Source organism: Saprolegnia parasitica, assembly GCF_000151545.1.
Source record: "Saprolegnia parasitica CBS 223.65 unplaced genomic scaffold supercont2.69, whole genome shotgun sequence".
Lineage (NCBI taxonomy): Eukaryota > Oomycota > Saprolegniomycetes > Saprolegniales > Saprolegniaceae > Saprolegnia > Saprolegnia parasitica.
The window spans coordinates 165,895-185,045 of NW_012156463.1; the positions used below are offsets into that span (position 1 = coordinate 165,895).

At 60.9% G+C, this 19,151-nt stretch overlaps 4 protein-coding genes across 4 annotated transcripts; 2 read left to right on the top strand and 2 right to left on the bottom strand.

Moving 5' to 3' along the window:
- Nucleotides 1-3: 3 nt before the first annotated feature.
- Nucleotides 4-14,026, bottom strand: SPRG_10008 (hypothetical protein; the record flags this gene model as incomplete). The annotated part of the gene is made up of 5 exons (XM_012350761.1): nucleotides 4-4,981; nucleotides 5,014-11,262; nucleotides 11,286-13,759; nucleotides 13,817-13,894; nucleotides 13,940-14,026. 5 exons carry the CDS (start codon nucleotides 14,024-14,026, stop codon nucleotides 4-6), a joined length of 13,866 nt encoding a protein of 4,621 aa, XP_012206151.1.
- Nucleotides 14,027-14,478: 452 nt separating this feature from the next.
- SPRG_10009 (hypothetical protein) lies at nucleotides 14,479-16,245 on the top strand (the record flags this gene model as incomplete). The annotated part of the gene is made up of 7 exons (XM_012350762.1): nucleotides 14,479-14,699; nucleotides 14,747-14,935; nucleotides 14,985-15,016; nucleotides 15,066-15,358; nucleotides 15,404-15,526; nucleotides 15,586-15,692; nucleotides 15,747-16,245. The coding sequence occupies 7 exons, from the start codon at nucleotides 14,479-14,481 to the stop codon at nucleotides 16,132-16,134; spliced, it is 1,353 nt and encodes a 450-aa protein (XP_012206152.1). The 3' UTR covers nucleotides 16,135-16,245.
- A 35-nt stretch (nucleotides 16,246-16,280) lies between these two features.
- Nucleotides 16,281-18,047, bottom strand: SPRG_10010 (hypothetical protein; the record flags this gene model as incomplete). The annotated part of the gene is made up of 4 exons (XM_012350763.1): nucleotides 16,281-16,406; nucleotides 16,455-16,864; nucleotides 16,928-17,018; nucleotides 17,064-18,047. 4 exons carry the CDS (start codon nucleotides 18,045-18,047, stop codon nucleotides 16,281-16,283), a joined length of 1,611 nt encoding a protein of 536 aa, XP_012206153.1.
- Nucleotides 18,048-18,195: 148 nt separating this feature from the next.
- SPRG_10011 (hypothetical protein) lies at nucleotides 18,196-19,108 on the top strand (the record flags this gene model as incomplete). The annotated part of the gene is made up of 5 exons (XM_012350764.1): nucleotides 18,196-18,218; nucleotides 18,265-18,409; nucleotides 18,456-18,685; nucleotides 18,736-18,889; nucleotides 18,936-19,108. The coding sequence occupies exons 1-5, from the start codon at nucleotides 18,201-18,203 to the stop codon at nucleotides 19,106-19,108; spliced, it is 720 nt and encodes a 239-aa protein (XP_012206154.1). The 5' UTR covers nucleotides 18,196-18,200.
- Nucleotides 19,109-19,151: the final 43 nt, after the last annotated feature.

Genomic DNA, 19,151 nt, shown 5'->3' on the forward strand with positions numbered 1-19,151 from the left:
ATACTAGCTTCCTCGGCTCTCGCCCTCGAGGTAAAAGACCCATGGCGGCAGCTCGGGCAGGCTCGGACACGTGACGAGGAGCTTCCCGGTCACCGGCGCCGCGCGCGCGCTCGTGTCGACGTTCTTGATCGTGACGACCTTGGCCGACTTGGCAGCGATCGTGACCGTCGCCGCGTTCACCGTGAAGCCGGCGCCGTCGATTGCAAAGGCAAACTCGCGCGGCGCGTTAAAGACGTTCTTGAACTCAATGTCTTGGGTCGTCGAAAACACAAACGGGCCCTGGGGCACGGGCGGGACCGACTGCCCGAGCAGCGTGCACTTGTACTCGCCACCCGCGTCCGACGCCACCATCAGCGTGTCGCGAATGTCGCCGAGCGCCTCGGGCTCGAACTTGACGACGACCGTCTGCTCACTGCCGTCCCAATTCGTCGCGTCCGTCTTGAGCTGTGGCGCGACGTTGAAGAACGTGGGTTGCTGCACGCTGCACTTGAAGTCCATGGGCTTGGACCCATACGTTGTGAAGCGGAACGCCTGCGTCTGGCTCGCTCCCAGGGGCACCGTAAAGTGCAAGATCTTTTCAATGCCCGCCGGGGACGTGGCCAGCGACAGCTTGTACGGGTACTCGCCGAGCTGCGGGCTTCGCAGCGTGAGCGTTGCCTCGATCGCCTCGGACGTGTGCAGTAGCGGCCGATACTCGACCTCGAACGACCCTTCGGACCGGCCCGTCATTTCGCCGACGCGCCGGACGCGGACGCTCGGTGACGAGCAGCTCCAGAAGCTCTTGTCGTCGAACGTGATCGTGCGGGATGGCGGGAACGGGTTCTCGATCGTAATGAGCTTCTTGATGCTCTGGCGCACGGGCGCGTGGAACGAGAGCGTCTCGACGATACCCGGGGGCGTGACGTCGACGCGCAGGTCGAAGTACACATACTCGCCGCTCTCCTTGTTGGTGAACGTGACCTTGAGCTCGTTCATGCCTTCGAGGTACGCGAAGGCCTTGAGTCCATACTCGCGCGTCGCATTCGGTGGCACCGTGATCGTGTCGGCGCCCTGGACGAACGTCGACGCGCACTGCGTCACGTTGTCAATCGTGACGTAAAACGCTTGGGCTCTCTTTTTGAGCCAATTGACCAAGGGCAATTTGATCGCCAGCGACGCTTTGGCCGGCGTCTTGAAGCTGAGCGTGTCGAGTGCGTCCGGCTCGGTTGCAGTACCCACCAAGGTGTACGAGAGCGCGCTCCCGTCTGGAATCGCGAGGAAGAGCGAGCCCTTGTGCGTCTTGGGGCGGTCGTTCGATGCCTCGCCAAATTGCGTCATGCTCAACGGCATGTAGTAGAGCTGGACGGCGGCTTTGCCGTTGGCGGGCACCGCCACGTTCTCGGCGCAACGCCAGTGCTCGCCCTGCACGATTGGAATCAAGTTCCACGGGCTGGCCGTCTTGTTTTCAATCGAGATTTCCTTTGCGACTTCCCGCCGGACGCGGGACTCAAACACGAGCTCTTTGATCGACGTCTCGAGCTGGCCAACGCACGACCCTGTCAGCGTCATGGTGAGGAAATCGCCGCCGTCAATCGCACACAAAATCTTCTCGAGCCGAATATCGTCGTTGATCTTGAGCGGCCGGAACGTAATCTCAAACGACTTGTCTTGATTCGGTAGCACGACACCTTCGCTCGGCGCTATGCTAAAGTCGGGCCCGAGCCGCTTGAGGTCCCACTGAAACTTGGCCACGAGGTCGCCTCGGTTCTGCAGCAGGAGCCGCCGCACGAGCTGCGACCCGAGCACGACAGGTCCAAAGCTGAGGTTCTCCGTCTCAAACTGCACGTCCATGCCCTGGCACGCCCCCGTCAGCGTCACGAGTTTCTTCTTTGTCCCGCACACGTCCACAAAGAGCTCTTCTTCGAACGGCGTGACGCGCCGCGGCGGTGCAAAGCGCAGTTCGACATCGAGCGACTCGCGCGGCTTGATCCAAATGCCGGTTTGCGGAAAGATGCTCAGGCCAATGTCGTGCATGTGGCTCGCAAGAAGGGCGAGCGGCGTCTTGCGCTTGGCGCGGTTCACGAGCTTGAGCATGCGGCTCACGCTCTGTCCGATCTGCAGCGTCCCGAAATGCACCACCGACGCCGCCATCGCGAGCTCAATTTTCGGGAAAATGCCTTCGCCACGCAAGACGACGTTGATGGTCGTGTTGCCGTTGATCGTAAATGGCACCACCTCTTCGTACGGGCCTTCGTGTCGCGCGGTAAACGCCATCGGGACGTCGAGCGTCTCGTGGGGGCCGAGCACGGTGGGCTGGACGGCGACGTGCAGGAACGGCCGCTTCTCATAGCTGCAGTCGACGCTAATGTCCATTTCGTGGTCCATATTCGTGATGCGCAAGGTCATGGTCTCGACCATTGGCGCCGCGTCCGGCTCGGCGATGAAGCACGGACCAAAGTCGTGCGCGGTGAACGAAAAGTCGACTGCGGGCGGCACCGCGTTGCCGTGGATCGGGAACGCATACTCGCGCGAGCCGGCGGTCGTGCAAATAATGCGCTGGCCGTCGAGCGACGTCTCCTTCGAGGGCGCAAACGTGAGGTGGCAGACCACCTTGTCGTTCTTCCGGACCGTCCCGTTGCTCGGCTCGAGCGTCAGCATCGGATGTTTGGCCGACGACCACGCAAACGTAAACTCAAAGTTGAACTTGCCGGCGTTCGAGAGCACGATGCTGCGCCGGGCTTTTTCATGCACGCGGACCGTGCCAAAGTCGATGGACGTCGACGACGACGGCTCGATCGCGTCGAGGAGCAGGCCGGCGGCCGTGTCGTCGTGGACGACCACGTGGTCGTGGATCGCGTACCCTTCGCCCTTGACGTTGAGCGAGAGCCGCGACGGCTTGCGCTTGATGGTGCAGCCAAGGTTGAAGTTGTAGAGCTTTTCTTCCGTAGGCGCAAACTCGACGTCGATCGCGGTCCGGCCGTGGGGCGGCACGACACCCGAGAGCGGCGTGAGAACGAGCACGGGCTTTTCGCCGCCAAAGTGCACTTTCTCAAAGGCAAAGTTGAAGGGCAAATGCTCTTGGTTGGTCAAGTAGATGGTTTGCGACGCTTTGGACCCAACGAGGAGCGTGGCAAAGTTGACGCTGCCGCGGTCAAAGAGCACACGTGGCTCGGTCGTCGTCCCCACGAAGAGGAAGAGTTGGTCGACGCCAAACTGGTCGATCTTGAGGCGCCAAAACATCTCTTGGAGCTCCATTTGGGTTGGCGTAAACTCAAAGACCATCTCGCAGCGCTTCCCCGAGAGCATGAGCCCTTTCGGCGTCGCACAGCGAAACGCCGGGTTCACATGCGGTCCGTCCGGCACCCACGCAAACTCATACGAGACGTTGGTCGGGTTGATGACGTAGAAGCGGCGCGTGTTGCGGACGCGAATGCCGAGCGACTCCATTTCGACGACGCGGACACTTGGGTCCAAGGGCCCGAGCTCGCCGCCGGGCCCTATCATCGCCAGCGACCGCCGCTGCGCATAGTCGCTTGGCTCGACGTCGACGTGGCACACGGGCCGAAGCGACGCGCCAGACACGCGAATGCGAATGCCGTCGCCGTTCTTGAGGTGCCCCTCGAGCCGGTAGACGTACTGGGCGACTTCAATGGGCGCGAAGCGCACTAAAAAGTCCTGCGTGTCGTCGGCACATATTTCGCCGGCGTCGGGCTCGATGCTAAACGGACACGGCGTATCCATCGACGCCGACGTGACGTCGGGCAGCTCGAGAAACTCTTGGCTCCACGTCCACGTGATCGGCAGGCGCACTTTGCTGTCGTTTTTAACGCGAAACTTGGTCGTGCACGCTTGAAACATAAAGGTCTTCTTGAACGCGATCTCGGTCGTCTCGCAGCTGTAGCGCAAGGTGTCGGCCACCGCACACACGAGCGCCGTGAGCGGCGGAAGCGGCGGGTCCAGCACCTCAAAAGCGGGCTCGATGACGTTCGAGGACGTGGCATCGGCCTCGACAAACGACAGCGTCGACATGGTGTCGTCCCACGGCGCCTCGACCGCCGGTTTGATGCGACGCAGCGTGATCGGGATCTTTTCATGGTCGAGGACCGTCGCGCCGCCCGCCGGCGGTGCAAATGTCGCGAGGATGCTCGCGTGGGCCCCGGGGTACAGATGGCCGGTCGCCGGCACGAACCGGAGCAGCGGGTGCGCGCCAAATCCAAAGCGCACGACGTGCGTCGACGACTGGTTGCGGAGGCCAAAGCGCACCGTCGATGTCGTCGCACACTTGAAGTCGACGTCGTTGAAGACGACACGGTCATCGTCGAGGAGCCCGTCCAAGGTCACGAGCTCCTTGTAGCCTTGGCCGCTGAGCTTGACGATCGTGTCTTCGAATGGATTGTACTGCACGCTGAGCTTGAGCTGCACGCTGCACATGTCGTCATGGGCTTTCATGGGCTTGAAGAGCACGGACACGGTGTGCGTCTTCTTGGGCGGCAACACGAGACCGGTCGTCGTCGCCGCGGCCTCGAGCAAGGTGAAATTGGTGCTCGAGGGCATCGAAAAGAGCACCGTCGACGGCACGAGGCCGTCGTTGCGAAGGACGAGCGGCAGCTCCCGGCCTTTCCCGACCCGCTGCTTGCCAAACGCAAGGCTCAGCACGTTGCCGTCGCGCGTTGTCGGCTTCTCAATCGTGATGCACGGCATCGTGCCTTCGCCCCGCATGTCAAACTGCAGGACGTTCGAACTCGGGTCGGCGCCGTCGTCGACGACCGCGGCAAAGAGCGCGTGGTACGTCGTGATGCTCGTGGGCTTAAAGTGGACGTTCACGTACCGGTGTTCGTGCGGAGGAATGTCCCACACGGTCGGTTGCACCGTAAACATGCCGACGCCCGACTCATCTTTCGACTCGGTGGGCGCCTTGATGCTAAACCGAACGGTTGCGAGCACCTTGGTCGGATTCGAAATCTTGAACCGCTCGACAATGTTCTTGCCGACCAAGACAGCACTAAAGTCAAAATCCGCTCGGTCTCGGCAAACATGGGCTGGTTGCGCTCCAAGCAGTGCGTGTGCCCCGAGCCAAAAGTCTGGACAACAGCCTGCTCTTCAAAGATGCTCTCCATGTCGCTCGTGTTGATGCCCGGGTAGCAGCTCTCCCCCGTCATCTCGTACTGCAGCATCGCCGTCTCGTTCTCATTGTACGGGTCCCGCCCCGACACATCCAGTCGGACGTTTTCGCGAAAGAGAGCTGCGCCATGGGGCTGAAAGCCCACATCGATCGCGACGATGCGCCCGGGGTCCAAGCTGCCGCCGGCCGGCACAATTGAAAACTGACCGAGCACTAACGGCTTGGTCTCGTCGCCACTGCTCGTTGCGTCGTCGTCCGTTGTTTTGAAGCGAAACTTGAAGGCGAACTCACCGTCGTTGCGGAGCTCGAGGCGCTTGGCCTTCTTCTCTTCGTTGAAGCGCAACGAGCCAAAGCTGAGGCCGCGCGCGGGTTGGAGTCGAAACTTGGAGTACACTGCGCGCGCGTGCAGCAAGATCGGAAACTCGTTGAATACTTCACCGGTCGTTTGCTCCAAGATGACGCACTTGATGTCCTTGCAGTCACGGAGCACGACCTCGCCCGACGCGCTCGACAGAAACGTCACGTCAATTTTCTGGCTCTTGCCGGGCGCAATCGTCGCGTCGATCGGGTCGATCTTGAACCAATCCTTGTTGCGCTTGACCGAGAGCATCACTCGGATATCGTACTTGCCGCGGTTTCGAAGCGAAAAAGACTTTGTCGGCAAATCGCTCACGCGGAGGAGTCCGAAATCCAAGACACCGTTGAGGCTCTCCGTCGCTTGGTCGGGCGACTCTTCGTCAAACGAGCACACGTCAATCTTGTACGCTTCGGCGGTGACCTTGATGCTATCGCGGCGCAGCTGCGGGTTGCTTGCGACAAGCCCGCCCTCGACGTCGGCGTATTCGATAGGAAGCGTTAGGTCAAAGAGGCCTTCGGTCGCCGCGCTAAAGTGAACAACGATGGTTTGCGATTGGCCCGGCTTGAGCACGCCGTCGCGGGGCACGACTTCAAACTCGGCTGGCACATCGAGCACGAGGCGCCACGTGATCGGAAGCTCGCACGCGTTGCGAAGACTCCACGTCTTGTCTTCCTGGCGATTGAGCAAGAGCCGCTCGAAATCGATGAGCTTGGCGTCGTCGGTCCATGGCCCCGAGAGCGCGATCAAGGGCGAGCACCCGATGCAAGCGATCGGAAACGTCACCGGCTCTGGGTTGTCGGCGATGCAGCACACGAGCGTGTCTTCTACGAGCCCTTTCTTGGCCGGGAAGGCCCACACGAGAACTTCGGCCGTGTCGCCTTCCGCGATCTCGATCGCATTGGGCTCGACGAGGAAGGTCGCGTTATTGTCCGACGCCGCGTCGCTGGTGGTGTCGCCGTCCGGCGGCGGCTGCTTCTCAAAAAAGAAATGCAAGTGGGCGCGGAACCGACTCGGGTTGGAGATGCGAAACACCTCGGCGTTCGTCTTGCGCGTCGCCTTGTAGACGTCCGAGGGCATGGGTTCGAGTCGGAGATCCTTGGCTTTTCCAAGCAGAAGCGGTCCAAATTCGTAGACACCGCTCGACAGGACAAATTTCTTGTGGACGAGGGCGCCGTCCGCCTTGTGCTTGGCGCGGCTCATAAAGACGTTGCGCGGGTCCGCGTTGATACACGGCACGGCGCACACGCCGCGGCAGAAGAGACTCACCTCGCGCTTGCTTCCGAGGATCTCAAACCCGAGCGTGCTATCAAACGTACCGACATCGGCCGACGCGAAGAGGACGCGGAACGACGTCTCGGCGTGCGGCGGCAGAATCCAACGACTCACACTCGGCGGCGCGAGGCTGAAGCGCGGCACGGGCTTGCGCTGGCTTCGAAAGTACGGCCGCTTCACGAGCTGGTACGTCATCGGCGCCGGCATCACGAGCTTGCTCGACGCGAGCTCGCGCAGGTACTTTTCGATTGACGCAAACACGAGACCGTGCAAGAGCAGTGGCGGCCCCACTTCGTTGAGGTTGACGTCATGGAGCGCGAGGACCCGCCGCGGCTTTCGCAGGACCACGTGGTCGGGCGCCTCGGCGACGTCGTCGGCGACCTGCTCGGGGTAGTCGGCCGCCATCGACGGCATGTCCGCTTCGTCGTCTTGGATATCGGTCGATGTGGACGGGTGTTCGTCGATGGAGCTACGATCGCTCGACGCCCCGTCGGGTGAGTCGCTGCTGGGAGCTGGCGCCTCGGGCACGGCGACCGGCGCCTCCGGCAAGTGTAAAAGCAGCGCCTCCCACTCTTTTTTCTGTGCGACCAGTTCTTGGCAGTACTTGTCGTAGAGCTCCAAGTCGAGGTACGCGTGCAGGCGCTCCGAGAGGAGACGGTACGTGTGCAGCTCTTGCTCGGCTTGCACCGGGTCGATGGCTGCCTCGGGCGTCGGCGGTGGCAGCTCGGCGACAACGACCGGTGGCTCGACCACGACGGTGTCGGAGCTGGAGCTCGTTTTCAAGCGTGTGCGGCTCGCCGGTCGCATTTCTTCCTTCTCTTCGGGCATCTCGATCGGCTCGGGTGCGTCGACAGGCGGCTCTTCGGGCACCATTTGCATCATATCAAGCGAACGCTCGAGCATGTCCATCTCCTCGTCGACGTGTTTGATGCACGCGAGGATGTGGGCTTCGTAAATGTCTTCGTTCATACCGAGTAGGATGATGGTCGCGCCGCCGAGAACGTTGGCGACAACGTGGAGAAGCGACGGACCGTACGCACCATACTGCGTGGACCAGCCATCCAGAACACTTCCGTTGGCAAAATCGGGCTGCGCGAGACGCCACTGCAGCACCCACTCGAGCAGATCGAGCCCCATTTCTTCGCGCGGCGACGGCTCGGGCGCCGGTGGCATGGGCGGCGGCTCGTCCTTGACCTCCTCGACCTCGGCTTTGTTCTTCTTGCCGTCCTTCTTGCCCTTCTTGTCGTGCGCCGCCTCGGGCTCGTCGGGCGTCGTCGGTTTGATCAAATCCCATGCCAGAGGAGGTAAATCCAACGCTTTGCGCACACGCTTCCCAATGTCCGACTCGTCTTTTGCACAGAGCGCGACGGCGTCGTCAAATGTCCAGACGACCAAGTGCTCCTTCTCGCCCATGAGCTTGGCCTGCGTGGTCTTGCCACAGAGCGGTGGCCCGAGGAAGATGTAGTCGACGGCTTTGTCCTTGGCGCGGAGCGACCGCGTGTCCTCTTCATCGATCTCTGCCTCGGCGCTCGTCACGGCTTCCACGGGCTGAGGCGCTTCGTGGTGGCGCTCGTTGAACTCGACCAAAATATGCTCTGGCAAGCCCGTGCCCGGCAGTCGCAGTGGAAGGCGGAGGTAGTCGTCGTCGCCGTACCCTGACGCGTCCCGTAGTATGTCTTCTTCGGTCTTGAACTGCGTATCAAAGTCGAGCGAGTAGACTTCAACCGCGTGGTCTGACTCGTTGCGCATGGTCACGATGCGCTCGATCGGCGGCGAACACGGCAGGACGGGTCCGAGCTCGGCCATGGGCGGGTCGAACGAGACCCGAAGCTCCGAGCCTTCGCCTTGGCACGTGATCGAGCGCGTCTTGGGATTCGAAGAGATCTTGACTGGCACCTTGACATGGTACAGCCGTCCTTCGAGCGGCATAAACTCGACCTTGATGTTGCATCGTGTGCCAGGATGCAGGAGCCCACCGGTCGGCTCCATACGAAAGTACCCGACATCGCGGGCCGACCCCATGGGTTTCTTGAGCGCCCACTCGACGACCACCGGCGAGTTGTTGAAGAACTGCGAGTGGACGACATGGGACCGCCCGACAACGACCTTGCCAAAGTCGAGGTTGTCGGCCAAGAGAACAAGGTCCGGCACCGTCACGTTGGCCTTGAACGTCACCAAGCTCGGCGGGCCATTCTTGACATCCAGGAGCAAGTTGACGCCGTGGGGCCCATGCCGGCCGTTCTTGCGCGCGGTAAACGTCACGTTGAATTCGACGCCCTTCTTTTCCGGTAAGCGCACCACCCGCTCCGGGTCGATCGCAAACCCGCGGCTGAGCGCAAGGTTCTTGTCCACTTGGAACGAGGCGGGCACATGGCCCGTGTTGGTCACGACAAACTTCTTGACGCGATGCGTGCCAGTGACAACGTTGCCAAAGTCGAGTATATACTGCGCGAGTAGAAAGCCTTGGAGCGCCTTGGTCGGGGACTCGCTCCCGTCGCCGTCGCCGTCGTTGAGCGGCAGCGTCTTGGTAAACGACTTGACTTTGGTGCGGTCCGTGGGCCCGGATGGATGGATGCTCAGCTTGGGCACTGTCACTTGCTCGATCGATGCCGGATTGTTGCCGTTGTTGCTGCTGCCGAGACGGATGAGAGTCCCACCCGTGCTGCCGTGGTGGCTCGTCGCGCTGTTGTTGTTGTTGTTCATTTCGTCCCGAGGCGAGTCGGTCGGCGCCTCTTCGTGGATCGTCGTCAAGAGGTACTTGACAAAGAGCATGCGACATGCTTCCGTGTCCACGTCCACCGAGTCGTAGTGCTGGCCGCGCGTGAGCACATCCAACGAGTCGCCCGACGCCGAGTGCTTGATGGGCGATTTCTGGCTCCGTGCGGTCGCGTTGGTGATTGGCGCCACGTTGTTGCGCGTCGTCATCCGCGCCGTCGTCCGTGACGTTCGCTCGGTCGAGACGGCCGTCATGGGGATCCCGTCCTTGTTGAGCTTGGGCTGCGCGACTGGTGCGCGCGAATTGGGCCGCGCCAAGCCGAGCGTTGCGGCCTCGCACGTCACGGCGGTCGTTGGTGGCAGCGACGAGGTGCGCGGGTGCTCCATGTTGTATTTGGCGCCTTTGAGCACGTCGCGCCACTTTGGCTGCACGTTTTCGATCGCGCAGTTGGGGTGCGTCTTGCCGCGCGGCAGGTTGACACTCAGGGATGCAAAGATGCCGCGGCAGTAGAGCTTAAACTCGACGGGCGGGAAGTGTGCAATCTCGAGCCAAATGCTCTCGACGAGCGTGTCCGGAATGCCGGGCTTGAACCGGACTGAGATGCGCTGCTTGTCGTTGGCAAAGATGCGTCCGGACACAGGCGACACGTCGATGACGCCGGCCCGCGACAGTTTCTCGAGCGACACGTTAAAGGCAAACGCGACCTTGCCGAGGTTGTGGATCGCAAACTCGCGGTCTTCGGTCTTGTTGTAGATGACGGGGCCGAAATCCAAGTACGGCCGATCGAGGCGGTATGTCACCGACGACGCTTCGCCGGCCAGCGTGAGCTCGTACTCGGGGCCGCCGTTGACTTCGCACGCGACGAGGCTCTTGAACTTACGGTTCGCGTGGCCATAAAAGATAAATTCGACAACCTCGACTTCGCCCGGCTGCAAGTTGCCGCGGATGGGCAGAATGTCAAATACTTGGTTCACGGGAATGTACGGCCGCTTGACCGTCGCGGCCGCCCGCGCTTCCTTCTCGTCTTCGATAAAGACCCAGTGGAACGACGTCGGGACTTTGGAGACGTTGGTGACTTTGACGTGCATGGACTTTTGCGTGTCGTTCAAAATGCACCCGAAGTCGATGCGCGAGTACTCAAACTCTAAATTCGGAAATCCGATTTCACCGCGTAGATCCAAGCTGTCGCGCTGCGGGTGCCCCGTGTAGCTGAGCACGAGCTTGCCGTTGATGATGCGGCTCAAATGGTCATCCTTGTACCCCGGGTAAAACTCGACGTTGAGGTCGAGCGCTTCGTTCGGTTCCAAGAGCGCTTCCCACGTGTCGACGGCAAACGGCACTTGGGTCCGCAGCACAAACGAAAGCGGGAGCTCGCACACGTTGCGCAGCTTGAGCGCTTGCGACTGTGTCTCCATCGAGACGCCGTCGGCGTAAATGTAGGCAAAGTCCAGCCCCATCGGCAACGACGCTTCGATCTTGGGGTTGATAAATTGCGCCACAATTTCGGTCGCGAACGCCACCTTGGCATTCTTCTCTTGGCCGATGCGCGTCTCACAAATGAGCTCTTCGCGCATGACTCCGGGCGACGCCGAGAAGCCTCGAAAGTAGAATGTGCACGCGGTGCGCGGCTTGAGCTCAATCGACGCTGGAAACACCGAGAAGATCGGCGTCACGTCGTCGCCGACGTCGATCGACTTGGTGCTGGCCTTGCTCGACGTCTTTTGAAGTGTCTTGGCTTTCTGGAGCAGCTCGAGTTGCTGCTGCCGGATCGTTTTGTTGACCCACACGAGCATTTGGCCGCGCTTGCCTTTGTTTCTAGCGTACAGCTCCACTCGCACTGCTTGTTGGTCATCTGAAACTGAAAGTCAATGAGCTTCATGTCGCTTTGGGACCACATGGTCGTGCCCGTGCCCTTGGCCGAGAGCGGGATCACGATATTGTGGCCTTCCGTCACGAGAATGTGCAGCTGCTCCTTGAAGACGATCGTGTCGTCGAGGTTGGCGACGATGTTCATCACGATCGTCTCGCCAGGCGATAGCGTATATTCCTTTTGGTCGACGGTAAATTTCGACCGCGCGTTGCGTATAAAGGTCTTGAACGGCGCCGGAATCAAGCTCGTATTGGTCAAACGAAGGCTCTTGGGGTGGTCTACGAGGCACGAGACAGGTCCCCACGCGAGCGCTTCCGCGTCCAACTCTACACTCGGCCCTCGGCCCATGGCCACGATGGTCACCGAGAGAGGCAAATCAATCGAGCCCGCAATGCGCACGTACAGCGGCAGGCGGATGCTGCCGAGCTTTTCGCAGACCAAGGCGATATCTATCGCGAGCGTCGAGTTGGCGTCAATATCGCCACTGGGCTTGTCGCCCGAGAAGACAGCGACCACTTTCGAGTGGTCGTCTTGGGCTACGATTTCATACTTGGCGGGCAGGTGCATGTTGGTGTTGATCAAATGAAGTGTCTGCACGTGCGGATACCGGAGGTAGCAGTCGCCGTACACCAAGTCGGGTTTGAGAACGTGGACTTCAGGTACAAAGCACTGCGCGAGGACGGGAATGTTGAGGAGGTCCGAGCCGACGCCTTGGACGCTCACGACCAAAAAGTACTCGTAGCGCTTGACGTTGACGCTTGTAAACGCGATATGGATCGCTTGCGTCCCAAAGGGCGCCAAGGTGCCTTGGGACGGCGAAAGCACAAACTCTTGGTGCTTGTAGAGGCCGTCTTGCGGGATGCGGAGGCTATACGTCATCGCGATCCGCGATGTATTGATGAGGTGCACGACTTTCGACTGCTCGAACGCATACGAGACGATGCCAAAGTCGATCGTCTCGACGTCAAAGTGAAACATGGGCGGGATCACATGCGCCTTGAAGCGCACGCGGAGGAGGTCGTCCGAGCCCTTGAGTTTAAAGTTGAACGTGATGCTAATCTCGCCGAGGACGGCCGACGCAAACGTCAAGTACACTTTGGAGGTTTCGCCAATGCCCAGGACGCCGCTCGATGGCGCAAAGGCAATGTCGACGCCAGGCGGCAACGGAATCGGCACTAACGCAAACTCGGCGGGGATCTCGCCGCGATTTTGAATCGAAAAATCGTGGGTCTGCGGATCGTTGATGAAGACGTCGCCAAAGTCAAAGAGGTCGTCGTAGAGAATGCACGCTTGCGGGCCGATGCCGCGGCCCCGGATCTGCAGCGGCAAGCGCGTGTCGCGACCAGAGATGTCCAGAAACGCCGTGCCCGCATACGTGGCGGCGACGTGCGGCACAAACGTCACGGTGATCTCTGCGTCCGAGTGCGCCCAGATCTTGCCGCTCGCCGGCTCGAGCGAGAAACACTCGTCCACGAAATTCATGGGATCGTCGAGCACGGCCTTGCGCAGATTCTTGTACTTGCGGTGGAGAATGCCCATGAGATCGACGCGTTCGTCGTCACTGCAGTCGCCGAGATGCTCGACTTCGGACGCTTCCATGCGCTTGAGTTCGTCCAAGAGCCGTGCGCGCTCGGTCTCTTCGCTCTTCTCGCCCGCGTAGGCTTTCCAGGAAAACTCGACCGGGTGGTCGCTGCCGTTGCAGATTTTGATGCGCTTGCGCGAGCTCAGCGTGAGATACGCCGGCGTCGGCTCGACCATCGGGTGGCTCAAATATACTTCGAGATTGGTCACGTCGCCAACGAGTTTGACGTACGAGGCGCGGCCGCTGTCGTCCTGGATTGCGAGCTCGCCTTCGCGCTCTTTCGTGTGCTTGGGATGAAACTCCATTTCGACTTGGATGGCCGCCCCAATGTCCAAGTAGACCGTCTGGGGCGAGACGGTGAACGGCGCCGAGGCCGTCAAGACAAACTTGGCGCCACGTGTGCCGACGTTGTGGACGGTCATGACTTTGGAGCACTTGATTTTGACGGGGCACAGACCAAAGTCGACTTCGTCCGGAAAGCTCAGGGCGGCAAACGTGCCCCGGGCACGGACGGGCACGACGAATTTTTCGCGCTCGGTGACACAAATGAGGTCGAGCGCATACTCGCGCCGCTCCTGGGGCAGGAACTCGACCGTGTACGCCACTTCGATACCTGCTGCGACCTTGCCGTCGCGCTCGGCGCCATGCAGCTTTTTGATTTTGAAAAATGGCGAGTCGGGCGCCTCGATCTTGATGCGGCGCGCGACCGTGTCGTTGTTGCGCAGAGCGAGCTTGGCGTAGTGCGTATTGAACGGAATGTACTCGTCAAAGAGGATAGCACCCGGGTTCGGCTCAAACAGCGGGCGGTCCACGGGCACGGTCGACGAGCTCTGCGACGAGTGGTCTTCGAGGTTCATAAACTATCAGCGAATGCGATGATCACTTGTCTCAGATCGATGCCAAGCAGTGCGATATACCTCGATGATGCGCGGGATCGAGCCCTTGGAGCCCTTGGCGTTCTTGGACGTGAGCTCGTGCAGGAGCTGGCTCGGGCGCTACGAGGCCCAAGTCGTTAGCGCAGCCAGCCACGCATGGTCTACCAGCTTCTCGGTCGCATCGGTCGTGGGCCGGCCCCACATGGGCAGCTGCGAGAGCGCCACGGACGATCCGCGGTGGTCGGCGGCCATCGAGTTGCCACGCACGACGCTTCGCGAGGAACGAACTGTCGCTTCGGTATCTTTGGCGGTACCAATGTGGCACATGCCGCGTTTAAAATAGTAGTTTCGGCACGCGGTGCCACATTTCGACACAAGTTGAAGTAAGCCGCATCCGCCAATCACGCGCCGCCAGCGTGAACCACAGCTGCGACACCACGGCGCTGGCGTCGGCGGAGGAGCGTGGACCAGGACCCGAGCGGTGGGCCTCGCCGTAGCATAGGACCTACGAAGATGCGTTCGATCAACCTCGGTTCAACCGCGGGTCGTTGGCCTTGGGACGTACTACCGTAAGAGCAAGCGTAGCCGGTTGGCAGCCGTATCCGGTTAACACGAGATTAACCGAATGGCGAAGATCGTGGGTGCAAGGAATCTACCTTCGCATCCTCATCTCGCCTTTGCTGTCGCCAGTAGCAGTCGCACGCATGGCCTCGACGCGCGGGCAGAAGGCCGCTGTCTTCTTCCTTACCTTCTTCAGCTATGTCATGTTCCACGTCTCGCGCAAGTCCTTCTCGGCCGTGAAGGGCGAGATGAGCAAGGAAGAGTGGATGGACTCGATCTTCTACGTCAAGTCGGAGCAAGGCAAGATGTATGGCCTCATGGACACGCTCTTCATGGGCTTCTACGCAGTGGGCCTCTACGTCAGGTACGCTTCTGCACTGCTTCTTGGGCATGCGACGTATATGTGTATAGTGGCATCCTCGGCGATCGCTACGACCTGCGCAAGCTCCTCGCCGGTGGCATGGGCCTCACCGCGCTCATCATGGTGCTCTTTGGCGTCGCCGCCTTTGCCAACGTCCACTCGCTCGGCTTTTACGCGTTTCTGTGGGCGCTCAACGGGCTCATCCAGTCCATCGGGTGGCCGTCCAACGTCGCCGTCATGTACGCCTCGTACCATCGCTCGTCCCGCGGCCGCTCATTGCCAATCTAGGGGCAACTGGTTTAGCGCACGCGAGCGTGGCGGTACGCAAAGGACTCGTCATCTCCGCCCTTCATGCGTCTCTTCTCTTAGCGGTCATGGGTATCTGGAGCGGCAACGCGTGCTTTGGCAACATCGTCGGGACCGCCGTCGTTGCACTACTCTTCAACCTCATTCCCAACAAGACCGACGCGTGGCGAACGTCCATGATTGCCTCGGGCGTTCTCGTCGGGCTGCACACGCTGCTCATTTGGCTTTTTCTGCAGCCGTCGCCAGGCTCCAAGCGGCTCTCGTCCGACGACGTTGAGGACGGCCAACAGCTTCTTCTCAAGGACGAGTCGACGCCCAAGGGCATTTCGTTTTGGCGCGCATGGCGTATCCCTGGGGTAGTGGTCCCTGTGGCGTACTACCATCTCTAGGATCCTATGTAGGTAATCCCTTATGCGCTTTCGTATGCGTGCGTCAAGTCGGTCAACTACGCGCTCTTCTTTTGGCTCCCTTTTTACCTCACGGTCTCGCTCAAGATGGAAGACTCGACGGCCGACTACTTTTCGGTGGGCGCGCGACTCCGATCAATATATAGATGGATGACCCGTCGTCGTCGCATTCGTAGATGCTCTACGACGCCGGTCAGATCCTCGGCGGGTTCCTCGGCGGCTACATCACGGATCGCATGGGCATGCGCACGCCGACGATCGTCGCGATGCTGGCCTCGGTCACGTACGTCGACTCTCTTTTCTTATCGGTCCTCCGTCGCATGCTTATCGCGTCTAGGTGCCTCCTGCCGTCGTTCCACGCAGCGTCCAAGGATGGCATTGGCATCCTTCTCTTTGTCTCGGGCTTTCTCCTCGGCGGGCCGGCCAATTTGATCAGCACGGCGATCTCTGCCGACCTCGGCACGTGCCCGACGCTCCGCGGCAACACGGCGGCGCTCGCGACCGTCACGGGTATCATTGACGGGACCGGCAGTGTCGGCGCGGCCATCGTGCAGTACCTCGTGGGGTACCTCGCCAACTGCCACACGACGCCGTCCGGCCAAGAGTGCTCGTGGCAGCCAGTGTTTTCGCTGCTCGAGATTGGCAGCGTGCTCTCGATCGTCTGCCTCGTGCCGCTTTTGTGGAAAGAGCTCCATACATACTACGTCGCCACGTCGTCGCCATAGCGTCTCGATCTATGTGGCAAGCGTCTTGTCTGTCAATCTATCATCAGTCTATCGATCTATCAATCTATCAATCTATCCACATAGCAAAGAAACGCCTCAAGGCGATAGGACAAATGTGTGTGTATATATGTGGCGCAATAAAGATGCTACGCTCGCCCTCGCGTCGTCTGGAATAAATGCAGATGCTCGGCAACAAACGCTTTCTGTGCGTCGTTGAGACCGCGCACGAGCTGCAGATCGTCCGCGCACTCGGGTTGGAGGTCCAAAAGACTCTATACCACCGTACGGGGTCTTTGTGCATCCACGATTCGAGCTAGTACCTGAATCGTCTTGCGCGAGAGGACGTTGGCTTTGCGGTAGCCAGGACGTCGCTGGAGCGTCTGGTGCAGCGTGTGGTAGAGGCGCTCAAGGTCGTACGCGCCTTGCCGCGCGGCGTCACTCGACCGAAATGCGGCGCCGCGTCGACGATCGGTCTCGTGCGCTTCTTGTGGCAGCTCGACCGAGACGCCGCAGTTGCAGTTTTGACAGCACGCTTCGTCCAGTGTGTGACCAAAGTGGGCGTAGAGCACTTGGCGCCGACAGCCGCTTTCCTCGATGAACTCGATGACGTCACGTAGACCGTGCGACGTGCTTGCGTCCACGAACCCGTCGCCGCTCGCAATATAGGCGGCGCGCGAAGCGTCTTTCGGGTCGTAGTAGAGCGTACAGACGGCCGGCGCGCCGTCGCGGCCTACCGTCATATATCTGCGTGAGCACACGATTCTACCGGTCGAGATTGAAAGCGTATTACTACCTGCACGGCCAATCTGCTGCATGTACGACGCCAGCGACAGCGGCAGCGCGTGGTGCACCACGTGCCGAACATCGGACCGATCAATGCCCATCTACCAAGGCTTTCATGCAACGAAGAAGGGGTCGATGACGCCTACCCCGAACGCGACAGTGGCACAGATGATCGAGATCTTCCCGCTCGTCCACTGGTACTGGACGCTCTTCCGTGCGGCGTCCGACATGCCGGCGTGGTACGGCTGTGCCCGCGCGCCGACGGAGACGAGCGACTTGGCGACCGCTTCCGCGTCCTTTTGCGACAGCACGTACACGATGCTTGGCTCGTGGCGCACGCGGCGGAGGATGTCGAGTGCGAGAAGCGGTGCGGGGGATGGCTTGGGCACGACGTGGAGCGTCAAATTCACCCGGTCGGTCAAGTGCTGCAGGAGGACCATCGAGGTCGGCGACGGTGGCGCGTTTAGTGCTGGCAGCGGCGTCGGCGCGACATGGAAGATGCGCGCGGTGGCGTCAATGAGCTCGCTGGATGCGGTGGCCGTGAGAAACGTCAGCGGGATCTGCGGCAGATGCGTTCGGTACAACCGAGCCAAATCCATGTACGCGGGCCGGAACGTGCTGCCCCACTCGACAATGCAGTGGGCTTCGTCAATGACGATGCGCGCGAGACGATCTTCGTGCAGCAGGCGCAATACAAGGGCGTTGGCTCGTGGGTTGGTGAGTAGCATCTCGGGCGTCGTGTACAAGAAGCGCGTCTCGGGCGCGAGCGCCGTCGGCACGTTCTTGGGCGAGAGAAAGCAGGCACGGTCCGAGAGCTGGAGGCGCGCCAATGTGACTTGCTGGTCTTGCAAGAGCGACCGCAACGGCGACACGACGACCGTGACTCGGTTCGCGGCAGGCAGCAGCGCGGGCAGTTGGAAGCAGAGGCTCTTGCCCGCGCCGGTTGGCAGGTGCAGGAACAGACTAAAGCCCCGCTGCGCAAGGTTCACGGCGGCCTGCTGAAGTGGCTTGAAGGTCGCTGCGTCGTTCGCTGCCAGTCCCGGTAGCAGCCGCTGGGCCATCGCCGACCACGGGAACCGCGCCGTATCCCATCGCGCGAGCAACCGCATGCCAAGGCCAATGTGCGACATGGTCCGATGGCAACGAATCTCAAAGACACCGTTTTGAGTCTTTTTTGAGTTTCAACGGTGCCTTTCTACTACACGTGGTATGGCCTTCTTTCCTCAAACTCAATGGCATGAGGTTGCCGAAAAGGCCATGGAATTTCACAGGTTTCATTGGCGATGGATCCGCTCAATTGGGTTGCCGCGCCTCGGACGGGCGTGTCCTGACGCGCGTTTCTGCTAGAGCTATGTCAAGGTGCTTGCGTGCCACCTGCTGCAGATTCCGGCGCCAACAAGCGACGAGATGTTCTACCGCCTCCATGGCCGCATCATCACGCGCGCCCAGCTCGTCGGCGTCGTCGCGAGCATGCAGCACAAGACCGACCGCAGTATGTAACTTCATGCAATCGTCAAGCACCGCTTCATGGACCATAGCCGAGTATCTGCTCGATGACGGAACGGGCGAGGTGTGCTTTGTCGATTGGCAAACCGACGCGCCGCCGTGCCAACTGGGCGACCTCGTGCATGTCTTTGGCCGGCTCAAGCCGTCGTGGGAACGTCGCGTCGAGCTCCACGCGACCAAGGTCGTCGTCGCCGTCGACCCGAACGCGGAAATGCTGCATTGGGCGCAAGCGCAGTTGCTGTACCAGCACGTGTACAACCAGGTGCGACCTCGTCGGGACCGTGCACAATCACCGTCGCCACGTCTTCTTAGCCCGCGCCGTACGTCGAGGCGCCGCTACCAACGCCGCGCGAAACCACTCTCGAAGCGCTCTGTCGGCACGCGTTCCTTGGTCTGCCGTTGCCGGTCGAGGCGCCCGACGTCGACGACGCGCTGCCCGTCGCGATCGTCAAGCATCTCGCCCAAGGTGCTCTTCCATCTCCCAGTTGATGGACACGATATTCTTGATGTAGACAATGCGCCGTCCAGCATTCGGTTCCGGGACGCGGTTGCTGACGTCGTCGTCGTGCCCGACATGGGCGCGTCCACGCGCCTCGGTCGCTTCCGAAAGGCGTTTGCACTTCTGCGCCGCCTCGGCGCGCTGTATCTGCAAGGTAGTAGCACCTCGTCGACCCTTCTCGCGTGACAGCATGCGACGCTAGATGCGGACCAGGATACGTACTGTCTCC